The 20,096-nt window shown below is 40.1% G+C and overlaps 1 protein-coding gene across 16 annotated transcripts in view; it reads left to right on the forward strand.

The window, feature by feature from the left end:
- The window catches only part of kmt2ca (lysine (K)-specific methyltransferase 2Ca), a 107,305-nt gene extending 91,084 nt beyond the window's left edge, over positions 1-16,221 (forward strand). For 6 of the 16 annotated variants that reach the window (XM_079487858.1, XM_079487872.1, XM_079487863.1 and 3 more), the window contains 18 exons: positions 766-2,409; positions 5,216-5,401; positions 5,820-5,984; positions 6,104-6,245; positions 6,916-7,063; positions 7,463-7,641; positions 7,830-7,966; positions 8,611-8,782; positions 8,910-9,049; positions 9,654-9,749; positions 10,481-11,621; positions 11,959-12,095; positions 12,435-12,565; positions 13,044-13,221; positions 13,401-13,517; positions 13,599-13,672; positions 14,308-14,416; positions 14,494-16,221. In XM_079487858.1, coding sequence (XP_079343984.1) covers positions 766-2,409; positions 5,216-5,401; positions 5,820-5,984; positions 6,104-6,245; positions 6,916-7,063; positions 7,463-7,641; positions 7,830-7,966; positions 8,611-8,782; positions 8,910-9,049; positions 9,654-9,749; positions 10,481-11,621; positions 11,959-12,095; positions 12,435-12,565; positions 13,044-13,221; positions 13,401-13,517; positions 13,599-13,672; positions 14,308-14,416; positions 14,494-14,586 — 4,989 coding nt within the window. In that variant the 3' untranslated portion in view covers positions 14,587-16,221. The remainder of the gene's footprint in view (positions 1-765; positions 2,410-5,215; positions 5,402-5,819; positions 5,985-6,103; positions 6,246-6,915; positions 7,064-7,462; positions 7,642-7,829; positions 7,967-8,610; positions 8,783-8,909; positions 9,050-9,653; positions 9,750-10,480; positions 11,622-11,958; positions 12,096-12,434; positions 12,566-13,043; positions 13,222-13,400; positions 13,518-13,598; positions 13,673-14,307; positions 14,417-14,493) is intronic. The other 10 variants (XM_079487869.1, XM_079487864.1, XM_079487868.1 and 7 more) reach the window with 8 other exon arrangements.
- The last annotated feature ends 3,875 nt before the right edge of the window (positions 16,222-20,096 follow it).

The raw sequence follows: 20,096 nt of genomic DNA on the forward strand, positions 1-20,096 counted from the left end.
TAAGCTTGTCAGGCAGAGCCGGGCTTGGGCCTGAGCGTCTCGGGCCAGGACCAGGCTAGGGCGTGGATTTAATGCCCGTGTAGGGCTCTAGTAACAATTGAATCCCGATTTCGATACAAAGCAAACCGTGTGAAAAAACCTTACGTTTACACTATTTGAATGTATGAGAAAATTACTAATAGGTACTTATTGTAATTATTCAGCTAAAGGTGGCACACTTTCCAAGACCCTATGAAATGAAAATGCAAGTTTCATTCTTATGTTGACATCTTTTTTTCTTAACAGGACATTTTGTATGTAGCTAATAGTACTTGCTATTGCTAGTCAGAAAAACTGAATTAAGAGTTTTCATTTATAACAATGGTGTTTTTTTTTGTATGTTATAATGTTATAATATTGACTAAAATCCACCAAGTTCGATTCCATAAAATGTTGGTTAAGATAGTGAAATTGAGCTATAGGGAGAAAATATAATAAAACCAGTAACAGTAATCACTAAAATTCTGAGATGATGTTTTACACAGATATTAAGATAAAACTGTAACTGAACTTTGAGATGTGTTTTTGGGTGAAAGGTGAACTGCTGTAAGCTTTGCATCAGTGGGGTGGAAAGTATAGAATTGCATCTAGAGCATTTGGGGAGCCCAGTTTTTGACTTCTCTGACCTCTCTTCCCACTCTTTACTGCATCAACAAATTCCCAACACCTGCTGCTTCAAATGGCCGCACATAACTTTGATTTTGTTTCTCTTCATTATTCCTCCAGATACGAAAGCAACAGAAGGAACATGCTGAGCTCATAGAGGAGTATCGTGTTAAACAGCAACAACAGCAACAACGCCTCCAACCTGGTGTGATGGGTCCAGTGCAGGCCATGCCAGGAATGCAGGGACAGGCCCCAGGAATAATGCCTGGTGGACCGCAAATGGGTCAACCTGTGATGGGTCCTATGATGCCCATGCAACAAACCCATCTTGGTCAGTCCAGACCTCCTCGCATGCCAGGATGGCACCCAGGAGCGGTTGGGCCAATGGGTGGACCTAGGATGCCACCTCATATGCCCACCCAAATGCCATTGCCCAATGCTGGCCAGCCTCTCCAGACTCCACTACCTCCTCCAATGGTTCCAGGAGGTAAACCTGGCCAATCCAGTGTTGTTTCTGGAGGTAACAGCGCAGGAGCCAATATTGGTGGCCCTCATGTGAAGTTTGATGATAATAATCCATTCAGTGAGGGTTTCCAGGCGCGCGAGCGCCGGGAGCGCCTTCGTGAGCAGCAAGAAAATCAACGTGTTCAACTCATGCAGGAAGTTGAGAGGCAAAGGGCTTTGCAGAGTTTCGAGATGGATCAGCAAGGCATTGGAATCGGACCCGACAGCATCGGGGATGGCCTTTCTCAGATGCCCTTCTATAACTCCGACCTGTCGCAAGAATTCGTTCAGACACCCAGACCTCAACAGCAGCAGATGGGTCCAGGGTTCCCTCAGCCAGCAAACATGCCTTTAGACTTTGTGGGTCCAAGTCCTGCATTTCGGCACGGTGCAGAGCGCAGACCTGTGCCTGGAATTGGCTCTTTCGGTCCAGATATGGCACCAAACTTTCAGTCCAATAATCCTGCGTTGCATGGTTTCCCACCAGGTCAGTCTCGCCCTCCTGGGCTTGAAAGGCCTGGAATGTCACCCTATGGTGGTGGTGATGCTTCCTCATTTGGCATAGATTCTACAACCCCATTACCTGCTAATTTCCCCGGCTCGGGACAGTCCCTGATCCAACTCTACTCCAACATAATTCCTGAGGAGAAAGGCAAAAAGAAACGCAACCGGAAGAAGAAACTGGACGATGATGCAGATTCTGTGAAAATTCCTTCTACAGCTCACTCTGACCTCACCGCCCCCCTTACACCGTGTGTATCTGACACATCTTCCACCCCGACGCGCACTGCTGCCATCTTGGGTGACCAAGACGCATCAGAGTTCTTCAACCCCACTGGCCTTTCATCATCTGCAGAGCAGGAGAAACAACTTTCTGGAGGTACTCTGCTGCGGCGGCAGTCAAGTGTAGGCTCTGAGGCAGAGAGAAGTTGGCTCTTTCGTGAGATCAAGTTGGAAAGGTTGGAGAGCAGTGAGTGCCAGAAGACTGAGGGAGAGCTGGCACACAGCCAGAGTACAGCAGCATGTGGCATTATAAAGACAGAAGAGAGTATTGAGGTCATTTCCTCAATTCCAACATCCCAGATTGAGGATACGGGAAATGAGCTGCTCAAACACCTTCTCAAGAACAAGAACAAGAACACCCCTCCACTTCATCCAACACCTCTGACTTATCAACTGTCTAATGACAGCCAACGATCAGAGGATGAGAGCCTGGGTGACCGTAAAAGCTCTTTAGGATTGGACAGTACAAAATCTTTAGTAAGAAACATCTTAAGTCTTTGTTTTTAACTTAATTTCATGCTTGCGTTTTATTTAAAATAATTTAGATGTCTTTAGGCCCTTGGAAGTTTAAGGTCCCCTAGTGGGCCTCGATCTGTTAGGGTTGCACAGTACACCAGTGCTATGGTAGCATCGCGATGCTGATGCAAAATACTGGAGATGCCACTCTATTCTTTTAAACTGTAGTACAGTAACTAATGTGTTATGAGTGCATTAACATTCATTTGAACATTTACATCTGCAAAAGCATATAAAATGCCTCTTTGTGTGCCTTTAAGGATGCAAAGTGCCGTTTCGTTCCTAAATTAATTTAAATTATGTTACAGGCAGTCATATGAAATCGATTTTGTATAAATCTGCCGTTTTTCACAAAACTGTAAAGAGATTTACTTGTGTTGAAAAAATGCCGCTGCCTACTGGTCGTTTTAGTTTCTCATTTAAAACAATAGTGTTGTATATATGAATCATTGCACGCTGAATTAGTTCCCACATGAAAAAATGTTGCACTATTATACAGTATTTACTATTGTAAAATGTAGTCAAATTTCAAGACCAAAGTTTTTGATTGTTTAGTATTTTGATTTTACAATAGTAAATATTAAATTATAACTAAGTATTCACAGCACAGCAGTATTTAAAATTGCACAATGTTGGAGTGTGCATTAATTGAAGTATTATAGTTTAAAAAAAAGTATTTCATGTGGGTGGCTTTATGCTTTTTGTATTATTGGTCTTCAGTTTTCATAGACGGTTGCAAAGGAACAACATAAAAAAATGTTACTGCGCAGGCGCACTTTTGTGGGCGCCCTTTACCTTCGGGTACACATCCGCAAACAATAGAGTGCCTGTAGATTATTTCTGACAGCAAGCAAAAGCAATCGAGAAGAACCGTAAACTTGCTTCTCCAATATATTGATTTTAGATTCCAACACCAAGCTCAACCACTAGATGTCAATGTGCCATGCAGTTTCTTGAAATGCGAAAGTTACACGAACCATTCAATAAAACTAAACTTAATAAATTAACATGCAACAAAATTCAACAAATCTGCAATTATTATACAATAAAATAATATAAACTAATATTAATGTAAATGAAATAAAATATAAAGAGTTATATTATAAGCCACTATAGCCAGAGTGATAAACAAACACAGACCCCCTTTAACAAAGTTATCCTCCTTCCAGGCCCGTGTGTCCGATGAATACCGTCTATAGCCATTTTCATTCTCATGAATTAAGTATCAAGATTGGCTCGACTCTTTTCATCTTAATTCTTGCATATGGCACGAATACGTGTTTTTCTGTGTCTTTGTTGTGTTATTTATTGTCCAAGCATGTATTAGACACCAAAAATTGCAAAAATTGAAGTGTCGGAACAAAATATGCATTCTATCTAAAAGCGAATGTTTTTAGCCAGAAGGGGCTGATACGCCTCGTGTAACCACAACCCCAGAGAACTACGTCCACCCAAATTTATTTAGAAGTAAGGTGGGCGTACCTGTCAATACAATTGCTTTGGATCCTGATGTTCCAAATATGATAAAGAGGCGTTATACTTCCATCACATGCTTGCATCATTCGACCAATACGTTTTTGAACCTTAAATCGTGTATACACATTTGATTACATCTAAAACAAACGATAATATTCATTTTAGCCGTGTCATATCACCCCTTTAAAATATATATTTTGTTCATTTTGTGTATCTAAATTTTTAATTACCACAACATTATTGCACTACTACTTGGTATTGTGATATGTCCGTCGGTATAGTATTGTAACTGCAAGATATTTTTGTGGATATTGTGACAACCCTACTGTCAGTCTATATTTTCCTAATGTTTCTCATAAGCCTCTGCATGGCATTTCTACTGAGTGGAACTCACACAAGGAAACATACAACTAGGGTTTTTGCATTCTCAATGCACATTGTTCACAGCTTCATATATTAAAGAATTTAATACATTAGTACTGCAAAAATAATATTCAATGCGCTTAAATTTCATAATCTAGCATAGAATCGTGCACAATTCAGGGTTATATGCTCAAAAATGCAACAAACAAGTGTCAAAAGAACAACTGAAAGAGAATGAGACAGTGTGAGTTGAACAATAGTTTACTTAATTACGTTTAATGTATTAAATGTGTAGTATATCTTTATTGTACTGTAAAGCCACCGTCATACTTGACTTTGATCATGCGAAGATCATTGAGACGGTGGTACGAAAATGGGCTGGCGCGATTCCTAAATTTTTCACATTTCTGTACCGAGGGGTTACGCTGTGACGTTTTGATCTTCTATTGGTTTCCCGCACTCACGTGACTATAAAAATTCCCAAGTCACAGTTCACCAAACTTGAACTTTGCAACGCAGCGAAATGCCAAATATCGTGGCTTGCGTTTCCGGTCTGTCACATTCGCATGGAATGGAAGTCTATGGAGGGAAAAATCAAGTGTGACTGCAGGATAAGTCGCATTGGATAAAAGCATTTGCCAAACATGTCAAATACCCAGAGAGAAATATCTCATCTCTGACAAATCACCGGAGTGTTTTATATGTTCGCCTCAACCAATAAACTCTCAAGATAATTTGAATGCATTAAAATGTGCCTCAAAACATCAAAGAGTAACACCAGCTTCCTACGTTACAACACAACTACAGCAGTGTAGTTCCTGAACAAAATGTCTTATTTACACACTACATAGAGACCCAGATCTGTTTATCCATCATTTCTTTACCGTCTGTTGTTCGGAGAGCTGAAACCGATGTTTGTCATCTACAGAGCCACTTGACAGGATATGTTGATCTTGATGCATCCGCACAATGCAAGCGAAAACAGCGCAACAAAAGGACACCTAAGAGCGGAGCCGAGAAACCTCTGTCACGCTGGAAAAAACGAAAGAAAGAAGATGAAGAGAGGCAGTCCATGTACACCAACACAGATACTCTGATGACACAACTCCAACAGGTAAACACTAAACACATCCAACTCAAGATCATCTCTCATCTTTTTTTACACATATTTAGCTTTCCTAATAGTTGACTACTACCCTTTTCTAATGCTTTTGTGCTTAAGAAATATTGGGTGCACTTTAGTTTACAGTACCTGGTTTAAAGTGTGCTTAAGGTACAGTACATACTGTGGGTTAGCTTCAGGGTTGGAAAGTAAAGTGCTTCACTACTGGTATGAATGTCAAAATGATAAGTGTAATTGATACGTCATGATTTTAGGTCTATTATAATAATTTGTAGAAATGTAATTGAGGTTACTCACGCTGATGACTTAATGAGGATAAAAAAGAGCTTTAATGGCATTTTAATGTCATCTCTACCATCATTATGCCGTAACAGTAGCTGTCATGTGTCTTCCTCTCCTTCCTTTCCAGCAGCTCTCTATGCTGCCTCTGATGGAGCCCATGATCGGGGTAAACTTTGCATACTTTCCTCCGTATGGCAGCGGTCAGCTGAACGGAGAGAGCAGACTGTCTGGATCATTCGGAAGTGCGTCGTTGGATGGCGTATCCGATTATTATTCCCAACTCATCTATAAGGTAAAGTCCATTTCCTCTGTAGCTTCATACTGTAGTGTGAATGTTGTGAATTCACAGCGTCTTCTGTAGAAATGAAGCTGTTTCTGAAACTTTTCTTAAGGATTTTTTTGTGTTTGTAGCAGAACAATCTTAGCAATCCCCCAACACCACCTGCTTCACTGCCTCCCACACCGCCCCCTGTGGCAAGACAGAAGTTATTAAATGGCTTTGCCACTGCAGAGGAACTGGCCAGAAAAGCCGAAGTTATGGGTGAGCATGAGGGTATGAACGGCTTGACTGAATCATTTATGCACGACAACTGGATGTATGGAAAATGTACAAACTGAAATCTTCGACGCAACATTCAGAGGGAGGGGATCAATTATAGGATGGATGTGCTGTAGATCAATATTTGTGTTTTTGTAAAACGCAGTTCATTGAGGAAAAATGTGTCAATGATGTGTGGGAGAAATGTCAGTGTCTTATTGAACCCAAACCACAATGTGTAATTGTGCCATCACTAGACGTGTAACTAAATACTGAACGTCGGTTGTCATCCAATCGGTTATATGGATTGAAACACTAGTGAGACGTCAACATTAATATCTGTTTAGCAAGAGCTGGGTTGTATGCTGCTAGCTGAAAGGAAAAATGCATCATAAATGTGTATTTACCCAGCTAAATCTAAACGACAACATACCAAACTACGGGCTATAAAGACAGAATTGCAGCATATATATATATAAATAATGGCTTGATTTATGAATACAATTTCTATTAAAATGTATTTAATTCATAATACAATTAATACAAATAGTAAGAATAATATTAATACAATTTTATGGGGAAAAATGCTTTAACTACTTGTTTAACTTACGTTATTCACTGTAATGTTAGTTGAGTCACATGATAATTCCGTTGGTTTTTACCATCGTTTGTGATTGTTTGTCAGTTTCTAAAAGCTTGGCTCAGAAGCAGCTCAGCGTTTCATTTAAAGGTGAAGATGATCTGCTGTCTCACACAGTCACTCAGGGTCCTAAAACTGTCGACGTTCCCGCTTCCCTCCCGACTCCACCCCACAACAACCAGGAGGAACTTAGGTACGTCTTCAGGCTATTTTTTCCCACGTCACTCACAGCTATCAGCATAAATTCAGGTTCTCATTGGAGCACATTTTATGGCCATGAACTGCAGGGACAAGAGTGAATGGTTATCGTGACAGGGAAAGGTCCGGTTTAACCCGTGCTTGTGTTATAATGTCATTTTTACAGCATAGAGAAATGTAGTACTCCGACAAATCTCCGTTTCAGTCCTGTGAACCATAAAAACATCAAGTGACTATCTTGACATTCACTTTGATATGCTGAAGGAGTTCTGGTGATAACCGGTGCATTAAGCTAGTTTAAAAAGTGTAGGCATGCAGTCTGAATGCGAGTAGCTGTTATTATCCGTAAGGCCTTGATCAGGATGACTAAATTCGTTTTGTTTCGTTTCCACAGGGGTCAGGATCACTATGAGGACAGGGACACTCCTGACAGCTATGTTCCATCATCTTCTCCCGAGAGTGTAGTTGGTATGGAGTTCAGCTGTTATCCGGATCTCTCTCGAGTTAAAGAAGAGCCGCCATCTCCTGCGTCCTCTCCAGTCATCCCCATGCTGCCCAGTGCCAGCGGGAAAGGTAAACTAAACTGTTTAGCGCTTCTGAAATCTGGCGAGCCAGCATCCTGAGAGACACATTAGAGATGGCATTTATGTACGCAGCCCTTTTTGGCCAAATTCTTGGTCACGTGGTTTCTTCATCTTAGTTAACTGATGTGAATGTGAGAGTCTTTGTTATGGTTGGTAACATGATGTTTTTCCCAATAGGCTCTGAAGCCAAACTGTGGGAAGTCAAGAAAGAGCCAGCATGCAGTTTCATTGGTTCACAGTTTGGACAGCTGTCCACCTGCTCAAGATCTGATCTGGTGTCTGTAGCCATTACTCTGAAGCCAGCTGCCGCACAGGTGAGTGTCTGAATCTGTGTATTATGTCTCCTGTATATAGTATCCTGGCGTATAAATGCTTAGATTCTTAGAGGACGTTTACACGATGAAAAACAGAAAACGTTTCAAGCACACGTGACATCAAATCGATCTGCATTTACACAGATCTGGGAAAACCGATAAAAAAATTTTTATTATACATTCCTGGCACGCTGTTGCGCTGTAAAATATCCTGTTTTAGGGTAAAAGTGCATTTAAGACACTTAGTCGCCGTATATTTATGTTTATGAATACTATGTCTCTGCTGGTTGTAGTGGTGTAGTAAATACTTTTTGCTGGAGAAATGATAATAATAGTCAAGCAGGAGAAACATGCACCATGTAGGCCGCCAATATTGTTTTGGGAATACTCGCGCATGCCTACAGACTGACCGTGTTATACTCATGCGTGTTATGACGCTGCCTTCAGAGCTTACACAGGAACGATAATGCATTAGTTTCCAAAAACGTGCACTTTGAGACCCGTTTTCAAACGTTCGCGTTTTCATTGCTCAAAAACGCTGTTGTCGTGTTAATAAACAGACAAAATTAATAAAAATGGTCTCGTGTCAACAGGGGATGGAAGAATAGATCCCACCCCTGATTATATGTCTGCTTGTGTCCTAGAGCATTCAAGGTGTGATGTCGACACTGGCGAACATGCTGAATGTGTCCATCCCAGGCAGTTACGAAGTGAACCGGTCTCTAGAATCAGAGCAGGTGCCTCCTCAAACTGCCCTGTTTCCTCAGCAACCTGTGATGAGAATCCTCCGGCCACCGGTTAACTCATTCAGTGAGGGTACGTACTCTATACATGAAAGAAAACACATACTGTGTGACCATTATCGCGTTATCATTTCCAGTGTTTTATTACCCCCATAGCAGAAGTTACTTGTTTGTAGTATTGAAATGTTTCTTTATTCCAGGGTCGGCTGTGGTGAGACCAGACTATCAGGAGAGCAGAAACAGCCCAGGGCTTAAACCACAGTGGTGCTCTCAGTGCAAGGTGGTGGTACTTGGAAATGGGGTCCGCAAATCTACCAAAGACCTGCCTATGAATAAACAGGTATATAAAACACACAAAAACAATGTACAGAATAGGATCCCGGATCAAAGATGCCCCTTAACCTTTTTACATTTGGACGCAAGGAGCCGCTGTCTACAGCAGGATGTCATAGAGCTCATGTGACACACTCTTCAAGTGTTTACATACAGAATATGCAGAAGTTCCAGCTTGGGAAGTTAAATCACAATGTGCAACCCCCTCAATGTCCCTTAAGGCGGTACAGAATAGCACAATTATGCTAATCTGGTTCCTAATAGGAAGTGAAAATTTGACCCACTGCAATCATTGGGTTAACTGACATTACCCAAGGGACACGCATACACTAAGGCTAAGGAGTTCAAAAACACTTAGGCCCATTTCAGGTCATTTGCATCGTGGTATACCTTTGATGTCTTCTATCCTTACCCCCTCCGCTCCTCTTAATAGTATGCAAATGTGATAATTCCTTATGGCATCAACAAAAGGTCTGAAACATACGCAAGCTTTGATCTCCTGCTGTGAGGCACTTGGATCTCATGATAATAAGGGGCAGTAGATGGCACGCACATCTCCCCGCTATTGGTGCCTCTGGGTGAACTTGCATTCATGAATGCTCTTTCTGCAGGCCTGTGGAAGAGCTGAGCGAAATCTGGTCTTCTGCAGTCACAACTGCTTCCTTCTCTTCTCCGCTGACATACAGACTAAATCAGTAGATGGCAGGGTGAGTACCCAGACATTTGGATGAGGATAAAACCTTCACCACAATTCATTATAGCACTAACAGGGAAAATTCTCTGTACATTAGCTAAGGTTCTTTAAAAGTCCTCTTAAAGTTGTCAAAACACGGCTGAATAAATAGGAAAATACTTGATTGTTTTGTTCAGATGCCCAGTTATAGTCGATAGCTGTATTTGAGAAGATTACATAAAACAAAGCTTTCTTAAAACATATTTTTGATAGATGGGTTCTAAGGACCTTGCCTAATGGGCGTGGCTAATAACGGCAAAATACCGTTGACAGTTTTGAGCATTTCTTAGCAAATCTTCATATACGATTTAAGTATAGTAAAGGTTAATTGTTTACATACATAACAAATATAAAATGCAGTCAAAAAGTATTGAAGTATTTGATATAATGCTGAAAATAATTATTTGAAGGAGCTATAGCCAATAGAAAAAAGTATGAGACCATTTGTCATTTTTTGAAGTGTTGTGGTCATTCCAGTCCAGTGTTTGATTTAAGATGGTCTCTGAAATGGTCTCTGAATCATTTCCGCAGCTGTGTATTAAAATGTTTAAAACTATTATTAAAACTACATATCAACAGTGCAAAAAACATGTAAACAGACTAGTTATAGTTATTGATGACAAAATGTAAACTCAAATTCTTGTCATTCTTAACTTCTTATAAAATAATTGTTTGGTTAAAAAAAAACTTGCCTTTCTCTAACAGCCAAACATGTCTCTGCTGTCTGAGTCTCATGACAAGCAGATGAAGGTGCTTCATCAATACAGTAACAACATATCTGATCTGGACATTCACTGTCTGGCTCGACTGCAACCTAAGCCGTCTCCACCATCCGCTCCACTCATGTGCTTCCCTTCAATCACTTCTGAATCCTTCAGAAGAGACAAGTCTGATACTCTCAAAGTCACGGTCAAACTGAAACCTCATCCTCGAGCCGTGCACAACAGCGGCGATGAATCTCGCTTCATGTCCGCGAAGCGCTGGAAGGCTCTGCGCTGGAGGAAATGGAGCATTCACATTGTGGTGCCCAAGGGCAACCACCACCTACCGGGGGAAGCAGAGGTGGACGAACTGCTGAAGAAACTGGGTACGGCTCTCCGGCCTGAGCCCCTGCCCCGAGACATGCGCCGCTGCTGCTTCTGCCACCATGAAGGAGACGGATTCACAGATGGGGCGGCCCGCCTTCTCAACCTGGATCTGGACCTGTGGGTGCACCTCAACTGTGCCCTGTGGTCGACGGAGGTATACGAGACCCAGGCCGGAGCTCTTATTAACGTAGAGCTGGCCCTGAGGAGAGGCCTGTCGGTGCGCTGTGTGTACTGCCAGCAGACCGGCGCAACGAGCGGCTGCCACCGGTTGCGCTGCACCAACGCCTACCATTTCACCTGTGCCGTTAAAGCGCAGTGCACCTTCTTCAAAGACAAGACCATGTTGTGCCACCTGCACCGACCCAGAGGAAGCAGCTCGTTCGGAGGCCTGCTGGGGACAGATCATGAGCTCCGCTGCTTCACCGTGTTTCGCCGGGTGTACGTTCAGAGGGACGAGGCGCGGCAGATCGCCAGCATCATTCAGAGGGGGGAACGGGAACACACCTTCCGCGTGGGCACCCTGGTGTTTCATTCTGTCGGTCAGCTGCTTGCCCAGCAGATTCAGGCCTTCCACTCCGTGTCTGCCATCTTTCCAGTGGGCTACGAGGCCAGCCGGATCTATTGGAGCATGCGTCACGGAAACCGCCGCTGCCACTACGTGTGTTCCATCAATGAGAACGACGGCGAGCCGGAGTTTGCCATCCGTGTGGTGGAGCAGGGTTACGATGACTTGATTCTTACCGGATCCTCACCAAAAGGTAAGCCAAAGCTGAATTTAAGGACGAGACAACTGGGTTTTCACTCTCGCCATATTCTGATACTTGACTACTTTTTAAGGATGCATGCGAGACATGCAGGAATAGGACTACTTTTTAAGGAATACTTCATTCAAATATAAAAATTCTCCCGTTATTGATTCCCCCTCATGTCATTCCACATGTCTTTTCATCAGATGAAAGCAAAATGTTCATTTTGTTATTTTGTTTGGGAGTCTGACTTGCAGTATACTGTTAATGGAACCAGTTGTGCAAGAAATGTAAGGTTTATGAAATTCTGCAGACTGGTTGTATTTCAGTCTTTCATGTTGTGTTGCAGGTGCGTGGGATAAAGTTCTGGAGCCGGTGGCAGAGAGAAGGAATGAGACCGGATCCCTGAAACTCTTTCCGATCTATCTGAAGGGAGAGGATCTGTTTGGACTGACTGTCTCTGCTGTTACCAGGATTGTGGAATCTGTAAGTGAAATTCAACCATGTTATTTCAAGTGCTCGTATACATATAATAAAGCTCAGAATACTAAAGGTGTATGTTGACAGCCGGGTCCATTTGAAATCAGGCAGAAAGGATTTCTGAAAGTCCAATGTATTGCATTGCATCAAAGCAGCTGTACAAGAAGAAAACAAACACGAGGAATAAATAAAGATACAGTATAACCTTTAAAGTGAAATGAAATAGAAAGAGTGAAGAAAAACAAATACATACACATACTGTATAAAGACATATTTATAGTGTATATACAGGCATTATATAATAGGTTATGTGATATAGTATAACTTTCACTTTTTTTTTTTAAGCTTCCTGGTGTGGAGGCGTGTGAGCGTTACACTTTCCGGTATGGCTGCAATCCGCTGATGCAGCTGCCTTTGGCTGTAAACCCTTCTGGATGTGCCCGCTCTGAACCTAAAGCATGCACACACGTCAAGAGGTTTGTGTTAAGCTATTCTGTATTATAGAACTTTTTGTTCTGTCCAATATTTGTGTTTGGTTTCTTGCCTTTCTCTTTGACTTTGCATTTCACGTTTCATAAATCCTCTGCGAGTAGGAATGGCACATTTTTAGCGTTGTCATGCTTTTACATGGCATTATCTTTGGATAAAACATCTGCCAAATGTGTTAAAGTCACACATACCTTAAACTGAAACCATCAGTCCCCATTCACTTGAAATGACAACGGGGAATCTCAGAAATGACGGCATTCGTCGAAGTTATAGTTTGCAAGAAAAATGTCTTCGTGCTAATGTGAATTCATTAAAAAAAGGTTTTGGAGGTATGTAGGAAGTCTAATGTCATTCAGTGATTGTTGAAGATTGAGTTCACTGCGGTGAAGTCACTAACTGACGCTACTCTTCATTCTCAAGCCCGTTCGGTCTTAAATGAAGCAGATTTGTGTGTTTCTCCTGCAGGCCTCATACATTGACCAGCTGCAGCTCTTCTAAAGCTTTGCAGAGTCCTGGAAATCCATCTGAGATGACTGTCGCCCCTCCATTCAGCAAACAGTTTGTCCACTCCAAGTCCGCTCAGTACCGTCGTATGAAGGCAGAGTGGAAGTCCAACGTCTACCTGGCCCGCTCACGCATACAGGTGCGCAGATCAAGAGTCTTACTCAGAATGATCTCTCATTAACGGATCTTAGCGTGTTTACTGTACACACAGCACGACTGTATCCCGTAATGCCCTCAACTCAACTTTCCATTTTTTTCAGTGTGACAAATTAACTGGATTGTCACCTTTTTGATTGGATTGTCATTTTTTGAACGCAGGGATTAGGGTTGTACGCAGCCAGAGACATCGAAAAATACACCATCGTGATTGAATATATTGGCACCATCATCCGCAATGAGGTTGCAAATAGGAAGGAGAAGATGTACGAGGCGCAGGTACGCATTTCAATCATGATTATTTGTCATGCTGAACATACGTGTGCTCTGTCCGTGTGCTTAAAACAAATGTTTTCTCAGAATCGTGGAGTCTACATGTTTCGCATTGATGGTGAGCATGTCATTGATGCAACTATATCAGGAGGACCTGCAAGGTGAGGAAAAGCAACTTTCTCAATGTCAAATACTTTAAGAACCACACATTTAATTTACATGTGAATGCAAACACATGCTTGCCCAACACATGGCAGGAGTGCAGCCACTGTGGGGGTAACACTTCAGATGTATGTACCATTTACTGACTTCCTGCTGCAGTTGCTTACGATTTGCATTAATGCCCACTATAACACCCCTGATGGCAATGAGAATGTAACATGCTTGCGTTGTATTATAGGGATGTAACGGTTCACTGTAAGCCGGTTAAAAATCTGTTATAATATGTGTCTGTTGAAATGTTGCACGAATCGCGTTTTGACCAGCAGGGGGCGCTGTGTTAACTTGATAAACTTTCTTACATGTAAAAATCCTAGAAAGCGCAGACGTTTTTTTATATTAGAGCGACTTTTGTTTTATTCGTTTCTGATTTGATTTAGAATTGCAGTTTCGTTTTGTTATTTGACATAAAATATATTGTTATTTGTAATCATTACATCCCTGTTGTAAAACGAATTGTCTGTGAAATGCAACAACACACAAAATACAAAATAGTGTTCGTGGTGACATACTTGCATTTAGTTTGTTTCAGGTCCAGTTTGGTTTTCATTTCTCTTTTTCATTTTAAATCCATCAGGTACATAAACCACTCCTGCGCACCCAACTGCATCGCTGAGGTCGTAACACTTGAAAGAGGTCACAAAATCATCATCAGTTCCAACCGGCGAATCCAGCGAGGCGAAGAGGTAAAACTAACCTCCCATTTCCATTTAATGACATGAGCTCTGCTTAACCTCTCAACGCATGTTTCCTTCTTTTGTAGTTGTGTTACGACTACAAATTTAACCTTGAGGACGATCAGCATAAAATCCCGTGTCACTGTGGTGCAGTAAACTGCCGGAAGTGGATGAACTGAAGAGAAACGACGGACAGTTCAACCTATATGCATTCCTTGTTTTAGTTATATGATTAATGTCAACTTTTCAAATGAAACGACAGATAAAAAAGTTTTTCGACCGCAGAACTGTAAGGCTTCGAATCAATGGCAAGCGAGTCAGTTAAGCATACGAAAAACAGGCTGCACACTGGTTACTCTGAATTGCAAAGACAATGTAAATGTATTTTGTTCTGCGTGAGAGACGAGATGAAGAACTCGGGCAGACGGCGGCGAGCGAGAGGTTTTTAAAGGTCGGCTTGGGCTTGAAAGTGCTGGGCACAGCCTTATTTAGACATTAAGAGGCTGGTCCTCTGGCTAAAGAAATCTATTTACAAATATATACAGATAGTTACAGAAATGTAGACACCACTGAACAAGGAATGTACTGAGAAGACTTCCTTAGGGATAAAGCTAAGGGAATGATTAACTTGCACTAAACCAGAAAGATACCGTTGAAATACTTGATTCCATGAGTCAGTTTATTTTTTCCTTTGTTTTAATTTCTGTAAAATAAGAGACAGCTTTTGTATTTATTATCGATCGAAGCTATTTTTTAAAATGTGGAAAAGCAGAGGAGTCGAGCTGCTTGGAAAGCCTGCCGATCGGACAGAACATGTTACTTTATATATGATGTGTAAATATCCGTCTATAAATGCAAATGTGTAAATACTCGACCAAATGTTACCTTAACGTTATCTGGGCGATCTTTTGTTTTCGGTAAAACAAAACAAAAAAAATGTATTTAAGAAGGATGTCGAGATATCATTTTAAGAGTTTATGTGTTGTATTAAATTGTACAGAATCTGTAAAAACGTAAGAATTATTCAGAGTATTTTTGTTGTATTTAGATTGTAGAAACTTGTCCAAAATGATCTGACCACTTGAAGAAATTTCTTTCCTTTTTTAATCTATTTTCACAATCGAAACGAGCACCAGTCATGATTGTGACTGATCTTAACTGTTCATCAGAATAGTGCGCTGTGAATTTCCATTCAGATCCACCCATCAAGCGTCTGGAGGCGTCCCATCGCCAGCACAGACGCTTCACACCACTCACACCACACCCAGAACTTCAGAGGTGAAGTTCACTGCCTTTCACATTCACAAAACTCGATGCTTAGATTCATGCTACCTTCATGTTTACATTGAAAAGAAGACTCTTGGTGTTTTGTTGAAAATTGAAAATCATGTTGTGTTTATACAAACTCGATGCTATGAAATCATTCAAGACCTGGTAATGGCACTTTGCAGACCAGTTTGAAATGAAGGTTTTTTTTCTACGTGCACAGCTGACTTGGACTGCAATTCTTGCTATACCTAAACAGTCCTGAGCTTGTTATATACATGGCATGGTGTATTTTTTCAACTTTAAGATGAATGAGTTGTACATATTTTCTCAATGACTGGCTGTAATGAAATTTGTTTCTTGGATATTTTCCCTGTTTGTACAATATTCAGACATTTAACAGTATTTGTCTTTTTTTGTCCTGTAAAGTAGTATCCAATGATAGTTATTTTTTTTAGTATACAAAGTGTGGGTTTTGGAATGTGTGGAATCAGATTTAGGAGCATTTACAAAAACAAAATAAAATATTTTACATCATATTCCCTTTCTAATGTCTGGTTTACTGTTGTATTTTACCCATGATATTTTCTCAATGTATATTTATTTTCTGTATCAGAAGCTATACTGCTCTAGTGCGCTCACACACGCAGGAAAGACATTGGAGTATGCAGAAATTGAAATAAATCTAACCCTGAGCGCCAGTTATGAAGGTCCTGGCAAGTCTGATGAAATGGGGAACAAAGCCTCAACAGGACGATTTTAAAGAACAGATGCTGTGAATAATGATATTCAGTTATATTACGTCATTATTTACTCACTCTTAGATTGTTCCAAACCTGCATACTTTTCTTATCCAACTTTTGTTTTTAGCAACAAAAAAACTATTTGGGAGAATGTCAGTAACTAAACAAATCAAACGGATAAATACAAAGAAAGTCAGTGGGGGATGAGATTGATTTTGTTACTGACGTTCTTCCAAATGTCTTGATAAGTTGTTTCCATTACTTTTGGGAACATGTAATAGATTGCGTAGATAAATAGATTAAAACGGACAAAAAATGTAAACATGCAAATGTGCTATTAATTGTTGAAATATCTACTTCCTCAGTGGGAGCACCTCTCAGGGGGTACTTCAAGTACAAAAGATTGTATTTTGTAGTCTGACCTCTAGTGGAAAAAAAACAGAAATACAGCCTTTATCTGTCAGTTTAAAAGCTAGATGATGATTAAAAAATTGCTTAGTTGCCCCTTTCCTCAAAAAATATTTGAAACTTGGAAAACATAGAAAATGTTTTGTGAACTTATGATATATATAGTGTCAACTGACACATAAAAATAATATCTGCTAAACAATTTAACTAAACTGAACGTGTCATGTTTGTCATGAGAGTCTGAGGAGTTTTGTGCGGTCTGGGATGAGTTCATTGAAGCTAATTGTGTAAAAACGATATAGAGAAACATAAAAATGAGCTACACACTTGCAGTCGCGGCCAAGTATTGGCAATGGCATATATGTAGTGTTGTGCAAAGCTTAAGCTGTTGTGATGTTCATGACAGAAGCTCACCAGGAGCAGGGTTGGAGGGCAAGGATTCTAAATGGGCCTAAACAAAACATTTCACTTTATCACACAAGTTTGCGACATTATAAGAATCAATGTAAAATTGCTTACTATATATTGCCACCATGTTCACAATCCATTATGTTTAAATAAGCTGAGTTTTCAGAACATTTTCAATCATTATTTTGTTAGGAAAATATTTTTTTTGCGGAGAAATGAACTGCGTCGTAAATTAGCTTCTGACTCCTAACTCAGTTCGGTCATCCACATCTCTCACAACATTCAAAACACTACTTAAAACCCATCTCTTCTGTGAATGCTTGACAGACAAATGAAAAAACCTCTCTCTTTCTCTCAACAGGTATTGTTCTGGCTTTTGTTGAAACTAATAGCATGGTATTAGCACCTATTGTATTATTGCTCCTGTATGACATATCGCTTATTGCTCTCTGATCTCTCTGTAAGTCGCTTTGCATAAAAGCGTCTGCTAAATGACTAAACGTAAATGTATTACAAGTCCCTATCTCCTGCCTGACTGTCACGTAGTTTAAGAAAATCCTTACACATGCAATTGGGTTGAAAAACACATTCAGTCATGAAGTTTATGGAATCAGGGTCAGTCTGTCCAGCACTGCTTCATTTTAAGTGACATAGAAACGAGACGCTTTGGATAAAAGTACTATTAAAGGCCTATTCCTAAAGACTACGTGAAAAGTTTTGTCTTTTAAAGCGGATGTAACACGCAGTTTCTGCCAATCTCATGTTAATCTTGAGTACCTATAGAGTACTATTGCATACCTCGTATCTTTGGTATGACATGTGACTCAGGTTCACTTACCACCTGTGGGTCATGACCGGCATCTTTTCAGTTTCAAACGATCTCCAAATCCAGCGTTATATCCACTGTTTATATAACATTCATCACCGAAGTGCAGCGAACAAACAGACAGGTGAACTTCACGAACAAAGATCTTTCTCCCGTTGGTTGACGCGTGGGCGTGGTTTTCCATGAGATTTGTCCAATAAGGGACTAGAAAAAGTTGTTACGTAAGGGACTTTCGTGTTCGAAAAAAAACGTTCTGAAAGCTATGAACGTCGGGGGAGTGTATCGAGCACAGATATACAACGTCATACGTCCAACTCGATTTTTGTCAAGTTATCAACATCTACCAGCACGTTTAACAGTGTAAAGAAGTCGGAATGCATGAAAGACTGTTGAACCGGAGGAAGACGACTAAATACTGTGCTGAACTTAAACCAGACAGATGAGACGGATCGAACTTTGTTCCACAGGAGTGAAATAGCGTCAGTAAATGAATGAGTGAAATAAAACTATTTTTAAAATGAATAATAACTATGTTTCCACAATCCATTATTTGTATAAAGCTTCCTTGCCTTATTGCATTATTTATTCTCATAAACACTTGTGACCACAGTTTAAAGCACACTGTCTTGACATGAGTATTATAGTCGTATTATATTATATTCAAAGTTATTTAATAAGCTTTAATTGTAATACCAATTTAAGTTTGCTTTCATAAACAAACTGCGCGGTGTAATCGTGTGCCTCTTTGAACAGTCCGATTCCCTGAGTGAACTACTTCATTCCCTCACTCTTTTCTTTACCCACAATGCACTCTGATTTTGAGTGTGTTGATTGTGCACATTTTCTGTAATGTAATTACAGTTACTTCTGATGTAAATGAACCAAATACTTTGTATAGTATGCGTGTGCAATAGTGGAATTGACATCAAACATCCAAGTCTTACTTTAAAATCCTTGCTTTAATGTGTAATTCTCACATTAGTAATACTTTGGTCAGTTAATAATACTAATTCGTGTAGTTTTAATAGATAAAAAGAGACGTTTCATGTCTATTCTTGAATCACTTAACTAATCGAGGTTGATGTAGGATATAGGAAGTAATTGGTCGTAAGTAATTCAATCATTTATTATTATTAACATTTGTACAGTAATCAAATGACACCATTGAATATGTAATCAGTAACTAGTAATAAATTACTTTTTTAACTTACCCAACGCTGATTTTCCATCGATTTGGCGTATTTAAATGAACGGACCCTCATGTTTGAGAGGTTAAAAAACCGGACCCTGATGTTTGGTTTTCAATTCTGTCAATAAATATGTGCTTTGAATCCTCTATATTGTGCTGAAGTCTTTGGTTAGGCTATTTATTTCATTTTACTTACTTATAAATAAAATGTCTAATTGTGATGTACAGGCGGTCTTGAGTTTTATTTATCGTTATATTTTGAACTAAACATATTCAACTAGAAAATTATTCAAATTATGCGCTTCACTTTTCTGTCTGTTTGGCTTTGTGGCACTGGTTTGACGTGGGGGCGGAGTCAAAGGATTGGGGCGGGCAGAGGCAGATCTCAAGTATTTGTTTTCACAAATAACACAAATGCATTGGCTGCTGCTACATATATTCGATACAGACAGTGCAGGTCAATCTGCCAAATACTTTCACTGTATAAAATGCTATACATATTTACCTGTTGAATTAGCATAGTTGTAGTACACATACCATGTTTAAACTTTGGCTACTGTAGTAAAACCATGGTTAATGGGTCATATAACTTCACTAGCTAGACTATATAGTAAAATACTACTTGCTTTAACTTGCTGATTCTCTGAACTCAATGCAGATCCTTGGCATTGGCGTGCATGTATATATGTGTGTATCTTTGTGTAATTAAAACATTTTTAGCTGTTTACCAAATATGATTCTCCACCGGATCTATCAAGATCACATCGAAGAAACAAGTTATTTAAATCATCAGTTTCAGTCAGGGAATTAGTTTAACTCAGTGTTTCTTAAACTTTTTCTGCCATTCCC

This window comes from Barbatula barbatula (assembly GCF_947034865.1).
Source record: "Barbatula barbatula genome assembly, chromosome: 23".
In the NCBI taxonomy this organism is placed as follows: Eukaryota; Metazoa; Chordata; class Actinopteri; order Cypriniformes; family Nemacheilidae; genus Barbatula; species Barbatula barbatula.